This window comes from Uranotaenia lowii, chromosome 3 (genome assembly GCF_029784155.1).
Source record: "Uranotaenia lowii strain MFRU-FL chromosome 3, ASM2978415v1, whole genome shotgun sequence".
Classification (NCBI taxonomy): domain Eukaryota; kingdom Metazoa; phylum Arthropoda; class Insecta; order Diptera; family Culicidae; genus Uranotaenia; species Uranotaenia lowii.
In genome coordinates this window covers 101,297,804-101,317,838 of record NC_073693.1, presented here as the reverse complement: position 1 = coordinate 101,317,838, position 20,035 = coordinate 101,297,804, and the positions used below count along the sequence as shown (strand labels likewise).

Sequence of the window (20,035 nt, the reverse complement as noted above, 5' to 3'; positions counted from 1 at the left end):
GTGTGGCTGAACCCTCGCCCTTCGGATGGATCTGAATAAAATAAGGGCGGGAAAAAAGCCCCCCCCCCCCCTACCCTCATTGAACAATTGGTTGGTTCGGTTGACGCAGAATGGCTGACCGAATTTACCAACATTAAAGAACCACTCTCCGGGTAATTTGCTGGTTGTAGCCATTGACACTGGAACAGAAATAAAATTGGAACTTTTTAAGGAATTGAAGGAATTGAATGTAAGGCAAATTTTGATAAAAAAAAACATCCGCCATCATCAGCGCTCTAAGTCGGTTTAATAGGATCAAAGATCGAGTACGTCCTCCTCTTCAAACTAGAAGTGAGTTCAATCCTAAGCCCGAAACGGCACTGTAAGATAGTTTTTCTTAAGTCAAGACAATAAAAACACAGTCCAACATTACACAAACTCCTAATGATGGTACCACAAACACGCCCAACTTTGCAGCAGCTCCAACACATTTGACGGAAAAGTGCACAAATGATCGCGATCCAAAACAATCGGCAACACTGCTTGTCAAATCGTCAAACTTCACAGATGCTCACGCCATGTTTTTTTTTAGTTTTTGACAAATAAGACCCAAAAAAATTATTTTTGAAGAGTAAAAGTGGAAATTTGCAGGGACAGTGTGTAAATAGAGGAAAAAAAATGCTTCAGCTTCTACACCAGTTTGTAAGACCAAAACTAACACACTTGCCTTTTTTGTGATCAATCGCACACAAATACTCACAACAACGAAAAACAGAGACATGTTTTCAAATTGTACAGAAACAAACCTAACACAACGCTACTTTAGAAGCCTTCTCGTACATAAAGATGACAGCAGTGTTGCCAAAAAGGCAAGCAATTTCATGGGAGTTAACATTTTTGACGTTTCTTTACAAAAAAAAAACATTTTACTTTAAGCTTTACAATTTAAACTTCATACTTCAGACTTCACACTATAGATTTTAATCTTAATATTAAAAACTTTGGGCTGGAGACAAAACAATTAAAACGTCTGACTTTCCACGTCAGACTTCAGAGCTTACATTTCGCATTTCAGACGTCATAATTTCAGACTTCAGACTTTATTGAGACATCAGACTTCAGACATCGCATTTAAAATGTCAGACGTCATAATTCTAACGTCAGACTTCAGACTTCAAACTTCACACTTTAAAGTTCAGATTAATGGCGTCATACTATCGACTTAAAATTTCAGTCTTCTGACTTCAGACTTCCGAAATTCGATTGAGACTTTACAAATAAGACTTAAGATCGCACATTTTAGACGCTAGCATTCAGACTCAGATATCTGATAAGTTTCAGAGATCAAAACTCAAACTTCATATCTGAGATTTCAGACTTCAGCCTTCAGACTTTAGACTGCAAAATTCAGATTTCAGACTTCAGATAGCATACTTCAGACTTCAGACGACAGACTTCAGACTTAAGGCTTCAGACTTCAATGTACGTCAGATTTCCAATTTCAGACTTCAGGTTTCAGTATTCAGACATCAGACTTCAGACTTCAGACTTCAGACTTCAGACTTCAGATTTTAGATTTTAGATTTCAGACTTCAGACTTCAGACTTCAGACTTCAGACTTCAGACTTTAAACTTCAGATTTCAGATTTCAGACTTCATACTTCAGACTTCAGACTTAAGACGTCAGACTTCAGACTTAACATTTCAGGCAACTAATTTCAGACTACACAATTCAAACAACTGATTTCAAATTTCAATATCTGAACTATCTCAGATTTCAAAATTCAGACTTCAGACTAGAACTTCAGACTTCAGATTGCAGACTTCAGAATTCAGACGTCAGACTTCAGACTTTAGGCTTCAGACTTCAGACTTCAGACTTTAGATTTCAGACTTCAGATTTCAGACTTTAGATATCAGACTTCAGGCTTCAGACTTCTAAGTTCTGGCTTCAAAGTTCAGGCTGTAGACTTCAGACTTCAGACTTCAGACTTCAGACTTAACATTTCAGGCAACTGATTTCAGACTGCACAATTCAGAAAACTGATTTCAAACTTCACAATTCATACTTCATAAATCAGACTTCATACATCAGACTTTGAATTCTTAAATTAAGACATCGAACACCAGACTTTAGACTTAAAACTTCAGACTTCAAACATCCGGCTTTAGACTTTAGATTTCAGATCTCAGACATAAGAATTCAGACTTCAGACTTCAGACTTTAGACTTCAGACTTCAGACTTCAGATTTCAGATCTTGGACTTCAGAATTCACACTTCAGACTGATACTTTACTTTGATCTTAGCCTTTACGCCGAGAAACGATTCAGATTTCAGACCACCGACTGTAGATTTCAGACTTCAGACTTCCAACTTCAAACTTCAGACTTCAGATTTCAGACTTCAGACTTCAGACTTCAGACTTCAGACTTCAGACTTCAGAATTCAGACTTCATACTTAAGACTTTAGACTTTAGACTTCAGACTTCAGACTTCAGACTTAAGACTTAAGACTTGAGTCTTCAAACTTCAGACTTCAGACTTTAGTCTCCAATCTTCAGACTTCAGACTTCAGACTTCAGATTTCAGACTACAGACTTCAGACTTCAGTCTTCAGACTTCAGAATTCAAACTTCAGACTTCAGACTTCAAATTTCAGACTTCAGATTTCAGACTTCAGACATCAGACTTCAGACATCAGACCTCAGAATTCAGACTTCAGACTTCAGACTTCAGAATGCAGACTTCAGACTTCAGACTTTAGACTTTAGACTTTAATCTTCAGACTTCAGACTTCAGACTTCAGACTTCAGACTTCAGACTTCAGACTTAAGACTTAAGACTTAAGACTTCAGACTTCAGTCTTCAGAATTCAGAATTCAAACTTCAGACTTCAGACTTCAAACTTCAGACTTCAGATTTCAGACCTCTGACATCAGACTTCAGACATCAGACCTCAGAATTCAGACTTCAGACTTCAGACTTCAGACTTTAGACTTTAATCTTCAGACTTCAGACTTCAGACTTAAGTTCTTCGAATTCAGATTTCTGACTTCAGACTTCAGACTTCAGGCTTAAAACTTCGGAATTGAAGCATTAGAATTCAGATTTCGGAATAAAACTGGAAAAATCAGGCTCCATACTTCAAACATCTACTTTAGAATCTAAATTTCAGGCGTTTCAGGCTGTTACTTCTTAAAAATTGAAACTTTCATGGAATTGCTCTGCAACCACGATTGTACTCGAAAAAAACACGCTTTATTTTTTCCGTACCTTAAAAACCGCAGTATATTTTTTGTCTTTCGTTTCAAAACCAGTACAGAGAGCAAAAAGCAATCAGTCACTACCAACTACTGATGGAGACCCTACTTCCAAATCCAAACAAAATCAAGTCACGACTGACCCGGAGGAGCGTTTCGTTCTATAGCTACTTTCATTCAGTAAATAATGATCGATAATAATGCAACTTAGAATCTTAGAGAAATTACTTGATTACCAGTACGTTGATTTATGTTTATTCTTTTACAACTTTTATGTCGATTTTTTTTGTATCAATTCCTTTCTGGTGCGTTCGAGTGCCCAAACTCATAAAATCCCGCAGCCCGGGTTCGATACGGACCGAAGACTTGATCCGCGCCACCTCAAACAGATATTTATCACCTTTAGAGTATTCCACACACCTTTGCCAATCGAAATCGTCGACACTTTTCTTTTTGGTTTTCAAGATTCATTTAAATTTAATTTATTTTCAATTCATTGAATCATTTCGATTATTCCTTCATCCTTCCCTCAATTTGGGGAGCCTTTTTATTCTGTTTTGTAAATTTTACTAACAAAAGAAACTGCAAAACTAACCAGACTTGAAAAATAAAAAATAATACTAGAAAAACGCTTTCAAAGTTATTAACCCCCAACCCCGAGAAAAAGCCTTTAAAATTTGCGGGAAGTCGCAAGAACGGAACCATTACACGCATAGTTTAGGAGTTTTTTGGTTACGTGCAGGAAATGATCGACTGGATGTCCTACCTGTCGGTGGTCTCGACGCTGGCCTTCGTGGTGTTCTTCGCGGTGGGTCCCGGTTCCATCCCGTGGATGATCACGGCCGAGCTGTTCAGCCAGGGTCCGCGGCCGAGTGCGATGGCCATCGCCGTGCTGGTCAACTGGATGGCGAACTTCGTTGTTGGAATTGGTTTCCCAAGTTTAAAGGTGAGTACCAACTTATTTTGAATTAATATAAAGTTATGATTATAAGTTATGATCTACAAAGTAAAACTGGTGTCAATTTTTTTTCCGAAAAAATATCAAAATATTCGAACAGAAATTTGAGCCAACATGCAAAAATTCCAGCTTTTATTTCAACACACATTTATCTCTATCTCCGAGATTATCTCTTAGACTGAGTCGATTTGGGGTATTTTTGAATTTCTCAAAAGCTTTGTTATGGTTTAAAATTCATCCATGATTTTTTTTCAGAATTTTTAAGAAACGTTTACATGATTCAATTTTAGCTTTTAGGTTTGTATGGAAAAATTACATATTTTGTACTGAAAATGCAAGATCCTTTTTGTTTTTTTCTGTGGAACCGAGCCTACCAATGGTTTTGTGCCAATACGAAGTTACGGGCTTCGACAAAGTTGTTCAGCGGAAAATTTCCTTTAAAAAAATTTATAAATTTGCACAAGAAACCTAAGCAGGCTCAACTCCATAGTAGAAACAAAAGTGATGTTGATTTTCCAGTATAAAATATTCAATTTTCCCATAATATTCTGCAAAAAATCATGCATGAGTTTTGAACCAATATGAAGCCTTTAAGACGCCAGGGTTTGAAAAATCTATCTGATTTCCTAATAATGAAAAATTGTATGATCAGATCATAACCTATCTGAGAAGAGTTCTTGGGCCTTGGCCTAACATTAAAGGAAAATATATTAGAAGTGGTTTAGGGCAGGGACACTGGGTCGTGGCCATGGCCAATCTGGCCGGCTCCGGAACGAAATATGTATGTCAAAGTTGTCAGATTGAGACTTGCGACATATTGATAGAAATCTCTTGGCCTCTTCATGAAGGGAATCGATAGAAAAAGCGATTCGGGGACACTGGGCCGTGGCCATGGCTTAGTAAGGGATCAGGGCCACATAACGTGGGACATCTTGGGCCACCTATATAAATATGTTTTTCTAACATTCATAACTTAAAATATCTTTACCTTATCTGAAAAGTTCTTTATGCCAAATTACTCAGTATTCTTGAATCGCTTCTTCTATCGATATCCTTCATGAAGAGGCCAAGAGTCTTCTATTCATATGCCTCATGTCTCAATCCGGTAACTTTGAAATATTTCGTTGCAAACCGACCAGATTGGCCACGGCAACGACCAGGTGTCCCCAAATCACTTTTCCTATTGATTTCTTTCATGAAGAGGCCAAGAGCTTTCTATCAATATATCGCAAGTCTCAATTTGATAACTTTGACATATTTCGTTCCGGAACCGGCCAGATTGGCCATGGTCACGTACCGGTGTCCCCGAGTTGCTTCTCCTATGGATTCCCTCCATCAAGAGGCCATAAGCTTTCTAACAAAATGTCGCAAGTCTCAATCCGATAATTTACAAATACTTCGTTCCGGAACCGGCCAGATTGGACATGGTCACGACCCAGTGTCCCCGAATCGCTTCTCTTATCGATTCCTTTTATGAAGAGGCCAAGAGCTTTCTTCCAATATCTCGCAAGTTATGATCCGATACCTTTTAGTTGGTATTTTGGAACCGCTTATCCTTATATTTTTCAACAGCAACAAACGAATGTTCTGAAAAAATATTATCGGGATCCATCAGCAAAGAAATTTGTCTTTATCGTTCCAAGCGTGCGACAACGACAAAGATTTTTTTTTGTCACGGAAAGTTCAAGTTGGGACAATGTCATTATCATTCGTTGTAGGCGATTTTTGATTCACTGGTATTGGATGAAAGGGCTCAACTAGAAGAAGTCGATTTTTTTCCTTTCCGACACCGTCTTTTAATCCAAGATGGCGGCTACCGCTCAATTTAAAATGCTGTAAATGACTAAAAAATCGCATGAAACCCCCACAATATGGGTATTGGTTGAAAGGGCTGAATAAGAAGAAGTCGAATTTCGTAGTCTGACACAATTTTGAAATCCAAGATGACGGAATCCGCTTAACTCTAAAATGCTGTTATACACTGGAAATTGCATGAATTCCCCACAATATGGGGATTGAGTAAAAGGTTCAACCTAAAGAAGTCGAACTTTTCCTTTCTGACGCCACCGTGAACTCCAATCTGGCGGCTTCCGCTCTACTTTAAATGCTGTCAATGGCTAAAAATCGTATGAAATCCTCACAATATGGGTGTTGGGTGAAATGGCTGAATAAAAAGAAGTCGGATTTCGTTGTCTGATGACATCTTGAAATCCAAGATGGTTTCACTAAACTTTTAAATGCTGTAAATCACTTAAATCACATGAAACCCCCAGAATCTGGATATTGGGTAAAGGGCTAAACTAGAAGAAGTCAAATTTCGCTATTAGACACCATCTTAAAATCCAACATGATGGCTTCCACTGTACATTAAATTGATTTTAATGACTGAAATGCGCATGAAATTCCCACAATATGGGTATTGAGTGGAAGGACGAAACTAGAATAAGCCAAACTTTGCTATCTGACGCCATCGTTAATACAATATGGCGGCTTTCGAATGTTTTTTTTCGAGATTTTCAGTTATTTTCAAAAGAAATGCGAGATTAATGATGGCATCAGATAGCGATATTCGATTTTTCCTAGTTTAGCCCTTCCACCAAATACCAATATTGTGGCGCTTTCATGCGATTTCAGTTATTAACAGCATTCTAAAGTTTGACTTCTGCTAGTTTCGCTATTTCTCTCAATACTCATACTGTGGGTTTCATTTGATTTCCAATGATCTATTTTAAAGTTCAGCGGAAGCCGCCATCTTAGATTTCAAAATTGTATCAGATAGTGAAATTCGACTTCTGCATGTAAAGCCTGCGAAGCGGGATTTTCATTCACCGGATGAATTTCGCAAGTTCGTTTTTGAAGGCCGGCCACAGTGCACGCGAATTGCGAAGCGGATCAACACTGAAAAAAAAACCTTCGGTGTTTTGCGAAAATTACTTACACGTGAAAATATCTTTGCAAATTAATTTGCAGATTAAAAAATGTGAGCGTGGGATACGTATCACGCAAAAAAAAACAATCCACGGTTATTCCGAAAAACCGCTTTGATTCCGGAAAACACGTAAAAAACCTTGCGAATTCCAGGACTGCAGGGTTTATGAAGAGAAATCTGAAAGAAATGACTTTGGGCTTTGTGAGGACGTCGGAAAATAGATTTTTGACGCCATTTTAAAATCCAAGATGGCGGCTTCCACCAAACTACAAAACGTGTGACTTAAAATCGCATGAAACACCCACAATATAGGTATTAAGTGAAAGAAATCAATTGGTAGAAGTCGAAATTCGCTATCGGACGCTATGGCACGCTATCTAAAAATCCAATATAGCGGCTTTCGCTCAACTTTGAAATATTGTAAATTACTGAAAATCAAGGCAAACATATAAGACAAATTATGAAAAAATATGACAATATTATGACAAAAAACTACGAGAAAAATATGACAAAACTGATAAAAATATGAGGAAAAAAATTTCAAAGCCTTGACAAAAAATTCGATAAAAATATGACAGATGACGGTAATTTGCCTGACAAAAAATTAAAATAATGAAAAAAATCCATTAAAAACGTTGACAAAAAATTAACAATATTATGGGAAATATGACAAATGTGAGAAAATATGACAAATTTAAGAAAGAACTAGTGGAAAATTACAAATAGAACAAAATTTTACAACAAAACGACTGAAATATGAAAAAAAAATAATACAAATATAATAAAATTGTAACAAAACTATGAAAAAAAAATTATGACAAAAAATTGACAAAGGGTGGTTAGTTCTGTCAGATTTTTGTCATTTACTGTCAATTTTTTTTTCATATTTTCATTTGTCGTATTTTTGTTATAGTTCATTATTTTAACGTCTTCTCTTCATGTTATTTATGACTTTTATCAACGTTGCATTTGGCGAACAATTTATCCGGTAAAACTGTGTTCGATATTGGTTCTTGGGCTCGAACTCACGGACATCGGCTCAGGAGGCAAATAACTTGCCAACTGAGCTACATATATCACAAGCCCATAAGTTTCATCTTAATTTGGTCACATTTTGTAATAATCATGTTTGTCGTATTTTTGTAACATATTAACATCGTAATATTGCTATATTTTTTACACATTTATAATTTTACTGTCATATTTGTCATCGTTTTGTCTTTATTTATTTTTTTTTTATTGAATTTTGTGTTTTTATTTCATTGGTCATAATTTAGTCTGATTTGTGTTATTCTTTTGTCAAGTTTTTGTAATTTTTTTTATATATTTTTGACATTATTGCATCTTATTCTAGGCAACTTGTCTTATTTATTTCCATTTAAATGTAAAATTTCGACCCTCTTTTAACACCTTCGTAATAATTTTTCATAGTTTTATCATATGTTTGTCAGATTCCTTTTGTTATTATTATGTCATGTTTGTATTTTTTGCTTTTGTCATATATTTGTCCTGTTCTGTCATGTTTTTGTGATTTTATTGTCAAATTTTGATCATTGTTTTTTCACATTTTTCAAAATGTTGTCGTATTTTTTCACATTTTTTACAGTTCTGCCATTTTTGAGAAATTTTTGTCCATTTTTTTATATTCCTGGTATAATTGTTATACCGTCGTATTCTATTCACAGTTTTGTCAATTGTCACTTTTTCGTTTGTCACTTTTTGTTATAGGTTTTTCAGATTTTTCTCATTTGATTGTAAAATTGTAGTTATAGTTTTTCATATTTTTGCCACAGTTTTGTTGTATTTTTGTCATTACTTTTTCTTCTTTTTATAACACTGATCATGTTTTTGTGTATTTCTGTCATTGCTTTTTCAGATTTTTACATTCACTTTTACTCTTTGAGCTCTTTCACCCATGGATGATTCATGCGATTTTCAGTTATTAACTGAATTTAAACTTCTATCCGTTCAGCCTCTTTACCCTATAAACATATTGTGGGTGTTTCATGCCACCGGTTATTTATTGCCAGGTCAATTTTTTTCCATTGAAAAACTACGCAAAAATAACCGCCCATTATCTATATCAATCAGAGAAACGGCGATGATAGTAATTAAATAAAAAAAAAATTGCAAAAAATGATTCTTTGAGAAATTATGATTTGCAATGAAAAATACCCGAGAGATAATTTTCAGTGTATGTCCAGATGAACTGGATGAATTCTCTCGCGATCAAGACGGTTCTTCGCGCGAAAATTCGCTTGCACTGTGTCTGGTCGATGATTTTTCAACGTTTTTTTTAATGAGAAGCGGTTTTCTTCGACCTAATACCCATATTGTGGATGTTTCATGAGATTTTCAGTAATTTACAGTTTTGAAAATAAAAAATGGAAGCCGCCATCTTGAACTACTGATGGCATCAAGCAACACATTTTTTTTTCAACTTGTTGGGCCCTTTCACTCAATACTCATATTGTAAAGATATTCATACCACTTCCGGTGATTTGCAGTTTTCAAAAAAAAAATTGTGTTTTATTGTTGTTTTAACAGAGCATTCATAACTCTTTCAAAACAAGTAAAACAGTATGTTTAGTAAAAGCTTTTTAAGCGTTTTCACAAAATGCCTCAACACAAAACAAGAATTTAAGCATTTTGCTTGACTTTAATAAAACCGTCATGAAACGAGCTGCATAAAAAAATTGCTGTAATAAAAACAAAAGAAGTCCTAGTTCTAGTTGATTTAATCAGTGTTACTTTGGTTATTAAGTCTTTGGAATCTTTTCAAAAACTCTTTTCGAAATCCTTAAATAATCCAACAATTTCCGATTCTTTTCTGAGTTCCCTTAGAACATTTGAGTTTCGTAAAAAACTTTCCTTAGCCCTTGATTTAATTCTCCAGAATTCTTTTAGGATTTCTCCAAAGTCTCCCATGGATTTCATCAACCCTTTCATGCATATTGTTGTATCAAAACAACACTGATTAAAATATATTTCTAAAATGCGTGGATATTTCAAGCCATTTGCCAAAAATATTCTCGAGTTTGAAATAAATTGACCCATGGTATTTTCAAATAAATTCCAATTTACGAGTGAGATATAGAAAAAAGAGTATGCAAATATTGCAAAAATTAAATTAATTGTTATTAAAACCATAATAAAATTACACGTTTTTTTTCCAAAGTGTAACACTTTTTGATAAATATTTTTGTTTTCATATTTCGATTAGAACAGATTAAATCATCATATGTGAGAACTATTCTAAATAGTCGCTATTTGAAAATTTAAGAAAGAAACTTCAATTCCTTCTTTTGTCATTCGGAGTAAGATCATCGCAAGGGGTCCAAAAATTAATGGCGAAAACCAACTATTACAATAAATGTTATGAAGGCTTGCATGCAATAAAATTGCATACTATATCATTGCACAAAATGCATAAATCAAGTAATTTTTTATCGAAAAACTCAATAAAATCAAACATACAAAAGGTGTAAAAACTCTCATCTTCCACACTTTGTTTTTCGCTTTTGTAATCTTTCAGATATTTGATAAATTTGCCGAACTTTCCATAAAACAATTAAACTTTATTTATTCCCCCCTTCGCGTTTTTTTGGAAATTTTGAAGCGGGGGGGGGGGGGGGTGGGTGACAAAAGAAGAAATAGATATTTTTTCCAGCCTTATTTATAACAAAAAATTCTAATACCCAATATTGTTCTCGTTTCAGACTGCCTTGGAAAATTATACATTCCTACCGTTTAGTGTATTTTTAGCAATATTTTGGATATTTACATACAAAAAGGTTCCTGAGACCAAAAACAAAACGTTCGAAGAAATTTTAGCACTATTTAGGCACGGGAATGGAAGGTAAGATGACTCTTTTTTTCTCAATTTTTGCTTCTAACAATGCTAACTGAAATGAAAAGCCTACAACTACACTGCACCAGTCTCTTCTTCTAACATTTTCAAAAATTCACCACCTTCACCAATACCAATACCACCACCACACACTCACTTACTGTACGTACACTCAGACCCAAATTTGCACCGTGAAAAAAATTGGAAAAATTATATCCTAATAAGAGCTTAATCCAACAAATCAACCATAATCCATTTCGACTAACAATTTCAAACAAACTTACTCAACTTACGAATTGATAAGTATAATAGCAACCAGAAATCTGAAGAAAAGTCGTTTGTCGTTTAATCTCAGGCGTAAGAGTATCAATCTTAGGAATTTAGGAATTAGGAAAAATAATTCATCCGAGACTCAACAAATACCGCGAATAGATCACGTTCTATTAGCTGAATCGACTAAATAACTACAACGATAAAAAGTCGAGTCGAACATAATTTCATTCAGCTCACCACAAGTTGTCCGACTCTTAAATCGGATAGAACGTTATCTCCCCCGGCGGAACGGAAATCCCTAACAGCATTCGATCTAACTTTTAAAAAAAAAAAACTGCGCCAAATATCGAGTAATATATAACCCCGGGAACTCAACTGCAATCAAACTCTTCCCTCCTTCCTGAGCTGAACTCGAAGCTATCGATAATAAACAATTCAACTTCGATTGGGCGAGAAAACCGCAAAGCTTGGGGACCTTTCGCTCGAGCCCGTTTATCGACAGAAATACAAACCCCAAAAGGTGCAATCGGGAAAAATGATCCCATTCGTCGAGGGACGCAGCAGCTGTGACCCCTTGTTTGAAGTTCTTTTTTTTTTACATTCAGAGAAACTCATAACTAGAATAAAGTTGGTGGTTGCGTTGGTGGACTGGTTGGTAAACATGAATGGCACCGAAGGAAGCAAAACTTTTCGATCCGGGGTTTCCGGATGGCCATTGATACTCTCTCTCTCTTTCTGCCCTCAAGTTAAGGTTGACCTGGCGGTGGTCCCCAGTCAGTAACGTGAGAAAGGTGCCAGGACAAAACTACTAGCAAAAAAAATAAACATCGAGCTCCCCAGTCGCCAAAACTGAAACCGGAAAGTAACTGGACCGGAAAGTTTCGCTGTCCACAAAAACGAAATCCCGGCGAGACTTTAACAGGGAACAAGCGGACAACTACCGTTTGTAGTAGAAGTATAACAGAATGAAATATAGATTCTTTTTCCGATATTTAAGAATCTTAAGTTTTCTAAAATGTAAAACATCAGTTATCAAACTCATAATAAATTTAAAAAAAAAGTACTTAAAACAAACTTTCTTCCAAAACGAACAAATAGAATAAAGAAGATATTTATTTTGAATTGGTTCTGGATATTATGTCTGAATTTTTCAGAATACGGATAGTTCAAAAGGCCAAAGTAAACCAAAGAAACTTGGTTAAAATTTCCAATTCAAGTCGATCTACGAAAAAATCTGAAGATTGCCCAAAATTTATTTATTTTTTTCAAAACAATTTTAAAAACAAGAATTTGTATTGTCTTGCAATGTCTTGAAAAGGTTAAAATATAATAAAATCTGTATCAGATAAATAATTTTTTTAATTTGAACATTTTCATGACATTAAATTTTAAAGAGTCGGTTGGGAAATTCACATTCCCAAAATCACTACTATGATCTTAGTTTGAAAAAAAAAAGTTGAATAATGGTACATGAACATTTCTTGAACTTCTTGACAACTAGAGCAACTCTGTCAGATGTGGTAATTTACGACGTAATAAAAATTGCAAAATTTGAAACAATTCATAACTTTTTAGCATAAGGAATAAATAATAGACTGAGCCGATTTGGGCTCATTTTTAAATTTCTAAAACCCTGGGGTCTAAAAAGCATCGTTTTGATCCAAAACTCATCCATGTTTTTTTTGCCAAATTTTCAAGCAATGTTTACATGAGTAAACTTAATTTTTTAGGTTTGTATGGGAAAATTTAAGATTTTTTCCGTGCAACCAAGCCAGCTGTTTAACGTAGAAGTTACAGTCTTCGGCAAAGTTGTTCAGCCGAAAATTTCCTAAAGAAAATTTATAAACTGGCACAAAAATCATAAGCAGACTCGGTTCCACAGAAGAAACAAAAATGATGCTGATTTTCAATACAAAATAATCAATTTTCTCATACAAACCTTAAAAATTAAGTTTACTCATGTAAACATTTCTTGAAAATTTGGCAAAAAAAACCATGGATGAGATTTGGATCAAAACGAAGCTTTTTAGACCCCAGGATTTGAGAAGTTCAAAAACGACCGCAAATCGGTTCAGTCTATTATTTATTCCTTAAGCTATAAAGTTTTGAATTGTTTCAAATTTTGCGATTTTTTTTACGTCGTAAATTAAAACATCTGACATAGATGCTCTAGTTGTCAAGAAGTGTACAGGAACATTATTCAACTTTTTTTTTATCAAACTATCAAAAATATAGTAGTGATTTTGGGAATGTGAGTTTCCCAACCGACTCTTTGAAATTTAATGTCATGAAAATGTTCAAATGAAAAAATTGTTTATCTGATACAGGTTTTGTTAAATTTTAACCATTCCAAGACATTGCAAGACAATACAAATTCTTGTTTTTAAAATGGTTTTGAAACAAATAAATTTTGGGCAATCTTCAGATTTTTTCGTAGATCAACTTGAATTAAAAATTTGAACTATCCGTATTCTGAAAAATTCAGACAGTTTAAGTTTACTCATGTAAACGTTGCTTAAAAATTCAGCAAAAAATCATGGATATGTTTTGGATCAAAACAAAACTTTTTAGGCTCCAGGGTTTGAAAAATTCATAAATGACCCCAAATCTACTCAGTCTAATAAATAATCCATTTAGAAAACAATTAAAATTAAAAAGAGAAATTTCAAGACATCTAACTAAATCATAAGCAGAGATGAACTAGTATCACCAGTAATAGAAACCGTCTGTACGTGTGTGGATCCATATTCAAGTATCCCATGTTAATAAGAGAAAGGTATAGATTAGGATCCATTTTAATAAATTGTGCACCCTACACCCTCTATGCTTTTAGACAAAGGTTGCCAGCATTTTTTAAACACGTATCCAGCTGGACAAATCCGGGCTATTTTATCTAAAAGCCTCCAGGAAAATCCAGGAATTCGAGTTCAAAATGGTCGACCAAAAATTTGGATCTGGATCTGGACAAATTTTGTCAAAACCCAAAAAACGCTTAACAAGCCACAAAAAAAAACTTGATAATTTTTTTTTTCATCAAAGCTTGTCAGCAGATTTTAAATTGTATTATTGGCTCCCATATAACTTTTCATGATTATTTTTATAAAACTTACTCAAAAAAATTCTATTTGGAGGCATAAAAAATTACATCACAACTTGTATTTTTATTCGATATGGTCAATAAAGAGAATGAATCCGGACAAAATCTTGGCTTTTTTCAATGAAATCTAGGCAACCGGGCCGAACCGGAATTTTTCCAAATTTTGTATGAAATATCCAGGCGAACCCGGATAAATCCAGTCAATCTGGCAAGCTTCTTCTAGACTAAGGTTGCCAGATTGCTCGTAGTTTGCCCGGAGCAGAAGAAATTTTCTACTGCGTCGGAGAAATTAAAACATTGTTTGTTTTGGTTCACCGCATGCTTCGGGCAATTCGCAGTTGATGATTTCCAAACAAAAGAATAGAGATGATGATGACAGCAGCCTTGCCAGATCTACGGATTTCTCCGTAGTTCTACGGATTTTGATCATTTCTACGGAGTTACGGATCGTTGCCTCAAAATCTACGGATTTTAAGCATTTCCTACGGATTTTCTACGGATTATCGAATAAATTCAAGGGATTCTGCGGATAAATGAAAATTCTACCTGACGACCAAAAAAAAAAAAAGGTCATCAAATTTTATTTAGCCGAAAACAGTACATTTTCCCGGTTTCTTGAAATCTACGGACTTGAGCGGTTTTCAATCTGGCAACGCTGGATGACAGTGTGAATGTTTACATCATCACACGGTTAAGCAAGATTACTCAAATTAGGTTCATTGTACCTCAACAGTGTTGCCAGATATTCTCTGTAGAAGTATGATTTTACTTATAGAGAAATGAGTACTATCCCGGTCAGGGAATCCAAGTGTGAATAGTGACAAATAAGTTATCGCAAATGATACAAGTAATAGTGTAACGAGTAGACGAAGAATGTGAATAAAGATTAACTCTATTCCACCACTGAAACCTGCTTTTTCAACAATTTTATTTCCCAAATAATACAAAAAAAATATTATGTTGTAAAAAGTTTTCATTTATGTGTCCAAAACGAATTTTTGGAGCAGGTTCGATAAAAGTAATCCTAAAGGTTTTTTGGGAACCTAAAATACGATTGCACCCAAATCCGCTCCTGAGTGTCAATTTGACTCCATTAGAAGTTTGGCGGCTTGTAATTTTATTCGGGTGTATCCAAATAAAACAATTTCTTCAGGGACCCTCAATTAATTATTACTTTTTCCCAGGCAAAAGAACTCCCTAACTAGACCTCGAGTGTCAATTTGTCACTCTTCGATTTAAACCGGTATACCTCTCTTGTTTCACAAACGGTGTTTACAAAATTTATAGTTTTGGAAACCTTGTAACGTAACTGAATTATGTTTCCCAGACATTATTCACCTACAACACTTCAGTTTTCCGTCTAAGAAAAAGTCTAGGAAAAAAAATCTGAAAAAACATGCTTCGGAAGATAGATTGAAAAATGGTTATAAAAAAATTTACTTAGTGTCCATAAAGAGCTGAAGTACGAAGCTTTAAGTTGCTCATAAGGATATAACTACACCACTAGAATCGGTATGAAAATGTCTTTATGGTGAATATAAAATTTTCGCGAAAATCATGCGTTAATATACTCAAAATCCAGTGCAAATTTAAATTCAAGTGCAAGAAAATCTGAAAAAAAGCAAATTGATAAAAACTTCGAAAAAGAGCTACATTTGAAAATTCGTCAAAAATTCTGTGTTATGTATTTTGACAATCTAAAAATGCAAAAATGTGCGTCAACTTCTCAATCTTTTTTTCAAAATTTATCTCGTGTGACTTAAACAATTTTTTACACTTTTTACATTTTTTGTGGTCATGATCTAGAAAAAAAAAAATCCAAAAATATATATTATTGCTTCAGCTTTTCTTGCTTTTTCACTTAGGGAAAAAAATTCTTGAGCATAGCATAGCTGATCTACAGTTTTTTTTTCGTATTTTTTTTTTGTTAGACTTTGAATAACGGAAAACTGAAGTGTTGAAGGTGAATAATGTCTGAGTTACGAGGTTTTGAAAAACTATAAATTTAGTAAAAATCGGTTGAGAAACAAAAGAGATATTTTTTTTTTTATTGTTTTATCAGGAGTGTCAAATTGACACTCCAGGGACTGTAACGGGTAAACATTTCAGGGACGGATGAGGGTTAAAATCTGCTGATAAGTGTTCATGAAAAAAAATCAAAATTTTTTTACTTGATTTTGTTCTAAGCAATTCTTTTGGATTTTTTACAAACCTTGTACGGTATTGCCCGGATTTTCAGGCTGTAATTTCGAAATGCTAGGATATTGCCAGGTTTCAAGATAAAATTGCCGGGATATTCCAGCTCGGAAACGTGCTGAAAAAAATCCGGGAACCTTATTCTAGACCATGGGTGGTCAGAATTTTCACCAAAATGGTTTTATTTAGAAGCTAGAGGACAGCAGACATTGCTTTTCATTATGAAGATTCCGCATCATGGATCCGCCTTTGGTCTCTTTATGTACATCGAAAAAGAAAACGTTTGCATAAATTCTGGAGCTTTAAATCGTCAAAAACCGTTTGGCCTGCCATAATTACTTAAATTTTTGACCGATTTGGATAAATAACCACTTGAAATCTTCGTTTTAAATTCATAGTTTAGGTCAATAGAAAGTATTTTTTTTAATGTTACCTTCAAATCAAAAACATTCGCTGAAACAAAAAATTCGCTGAAAAAAAATCGTTTTTTTAAGTCATTCACTAATATCAACAATATTGTTGTTGTTGTTATTGTTGTTATTTAATTAAGTTAACTAGTGAAATTAGAGCTGGAAAACCATGTAAAATCCAATTTTCGACATTGGTGTTGCATATTACATTGCCATGATTTCCATAGCTTGTGACTTCCAGAAATCAACAAAAAACTTGCGACTTAAAATTAAAAGATGAAATCAAACCTAGATGGATCTTCAAAATCTTATCAGTTAATATCTTTCATAACAAGATAATTTAAGTTTCCTGGTTGTGGCATCTGGATCAAGCTACTTCCAAAAAATTGTACTTGTTGATAAAACTGTTGGTCTATATATGTGTAGAAACTATGATGCGTAAAGGTGGCCATGTTCTTGTTGATAAAACTTTAGCGACTGTTGTTTGTTAATTTTGGAAAATTTTTGGCTTTCAGTCAAATTCTTAAGAAAAACAGCGTTTTCCTATTTCATCCGACGTTTCGGAACTACTGTACTGTGTCGATCTTAGAAATCTGATATCTGTTCGTTCAAATTCGAAAATAAAATCCATTGACCTTCTTTACGACGAAAAGAATAATTTTAAATATAAATTGTAAGAAGTCGTTCTGTGAAAAGTGTTTTTAAATTACTACCCTAATTAAGACTTTTTCATGTTTCTTTGAGTTTAAGCAGTTATGCTACAAATAAACTAAAGCATTTGAAAAAAATAATGGTAGATTATTGAATTTTTGCATGGTTGTCGAAAACTTAACCTTTTTTGTCGAAATCGAAAACTCTAACTGGTTGTCAAAAACTATATCTTTGTAATGGTTTAAAAAAAAAAGCATTGCAAACTGAATTTGAACACTTTTGGTCAACGAAAAGTGCTAAAAATGTAGAAAAATGTTAGTTTCATTATAAAAAATCTATTTGGTTATTGAATAAAATTCTTAAAATTATTAAACATTATTACTGTTGAATTCTTGACAAAAACTAAGAATTGTATTCGTAAAAAAACGGAACACTTTGTTTTGTGAATAACTTCTGAATGCATGGATATAAATTGACGAAATTATCAGCAAAGTTTACCATTAAAAATTTTTGTGCTGTTCTGTTAAGTGGTTTTTGAGATAGCGTCCAATGAAGAATTTTATTTATTTTAAACTTTTGGACAACACGTGCGCCCTTTTTTATTTCAAATTAAGTGAATTTTTAATGACGTTTGCTGTTTCCTGAAACTTGAACTTCAAAATAACTAAAAAAATTCATATAGGAATTTTTCATAATATCTCCCCGGTAGCAGTCCGAATATTTTGCGCACGATTTGACCACCGTATTTTGGTTATTTTACAGGTCGGCAGCTTTTTTACATTGTAGAAATAAAGTCAGGCGTTTTTATAAGTCATCTAGCCTAAACAGTCAGAAAAAAAATGGCTTTTTTATCACTTCATCTATTCACATTTTTGGATTGTGCTTGACAAAACGTCTCACATTTCTCTAACTTCATGGAATCAATAATCTTTACTTCCATTCAAATTTTAACTCATTATTTTGCCCTCTATGACTTCTTAAACGATTTACCATGTGAACTTTGGTCGGATTGTTGATACCCTGTTTTTGGGTCTCCTACTGGGACTTTTCCGAATTTTTCTCGATTCAGCCAAAAAAAAAAATTGTCAATAAGCTTCAATATTGGTCGCTATTTCAAAAAAAAACTTGACAGATTGTCACCAAATTTTGTTCACGTACACATTACATTACTAGATAGCTTCACTGAAAATTTCATCAATTTCCATCCATGCATTCAAAAGTTATTCTCAAAACAAAGTGTTGGTTTTTTTCGAATGCAGTCCTTAGGTATTTTACCCGATTTTTGAGATTTTCTACAGATTTTACTTTACAGATTTTAATGTGGCAACGCTGCCATCAATACGTGAACTGCTCAATCGTGGGTTTCATAAAAAATGATGGAGTTTTATGACAGTTTCAACAAAATTCTTGAGAAAAGCATTTTTTAATTTAACAAAAAACATTGTAAGATTTTGCAAAAAATTGAGAACTTGAAAATAGATATTTCTATTTTAAGCATAACGGTCTAATATTGAAAGGAAAAACCCGATAAATATGAAGTGACCTCTTAAAAAAGGAACTCAAACTATTTTTAAAGTTATTTTTTGGACATCACATCTAATTAAATTTTTTTTGTTAAATTGTTTATAGGAAGAAAGTGGCAACATATGACGTCAAGATTCCAAAAATTCACTTGTCAATAACTGTCTCATCAAACAAAAAAAACTGTTATTAGTTAATTAAAAAATCTAGCGATATTTCTTTCTGTTTGTGCGCAATCAATCATAATTATTTTCCCCTATTTACTAAAAATTTACTTTTTTGATGTCACCGTGAAAAAGGTCTAGTGTACCAAAAGTAACAAAGCTTTATTTAAATATACTTTCAAATATACATTCAATCAAAAGTTTAGTTTCAAAACTTTTTTGAGGTGGTCAAGAAATTTGATTTTTACAACACTTCCAGAAAATGAAAAGATTCACAAAACTTCGAAATTATAGAATAATAATTATTTCTGTTCTGACTGATGATGTTACAGCTTTGGAAAGTTGTTAATATTTGAAAAACAGAAATGATTAAAAATGATTTAAAAAAATGTCTTAGAAGAATACTTATTTGCCATTACATTTCCAATATGAATCTTTGAACATAAAATTTGCTCTACTGATGATTCCTATCGAAGATCAAATTAAAATCTTATATTTAAGGTTTATCAGATTTCTGTACTTTTCGTTAATTAAATATTTTCTTTGAATTTTGAAAAAATCGATAAATGGATTAATTCGTTTTTTTTATTACATGAATCTTGAATTTAGGTGTTCTGATTAAAGCAAGATTCCGAGACAAGATTTAAACTTCTTTTAAATCATTTTTGGAGTTTAGTTTTGAGGTATGCTCCCATTTTGAAGCCATATTGGCAAGACATGACACTCATAATTGCATTTGAGTATT

At 33.7% G+C, this 20,035-nt stretch overlaps 1 protein-coding gene across 16 annotated transcripts in view; it reads left to right on the top strand.

Moving 5' to 3' along the window:
• LOC129757026 (glucose transporter type 1) overlaps nt 1-20,035 on the top strand; it is an 875,183-nt gene that overhangs the window by 767,987 nt on the left and 87,161 nt on the right. For 14 of the 16 annotated variants that reach the window (XR_008739590.1, XR_008739591.1, XM_055754123.1 and 11 more), the window contains 2 exons: nt 3,963-4,187; nt 10,848-10,987. Coding sequence is in view for 14 of the 16 variants with exons in the window: in XM_055754123.1 (XP_055610098.1) it covers nt 3,963-4,187; nt 10,848-10,987 (365 nt within the window). In the remaining 2 variants the exon portion in view is untranslated. The remainder of the gene's footprint in view (nt 1-3,962; nt 4,188-10,847; nt 10,988-20,035) is intronic. The other 2 variants (XM_055754118.1, XM_055754115.1) reach the window with 1 other exon arrangement.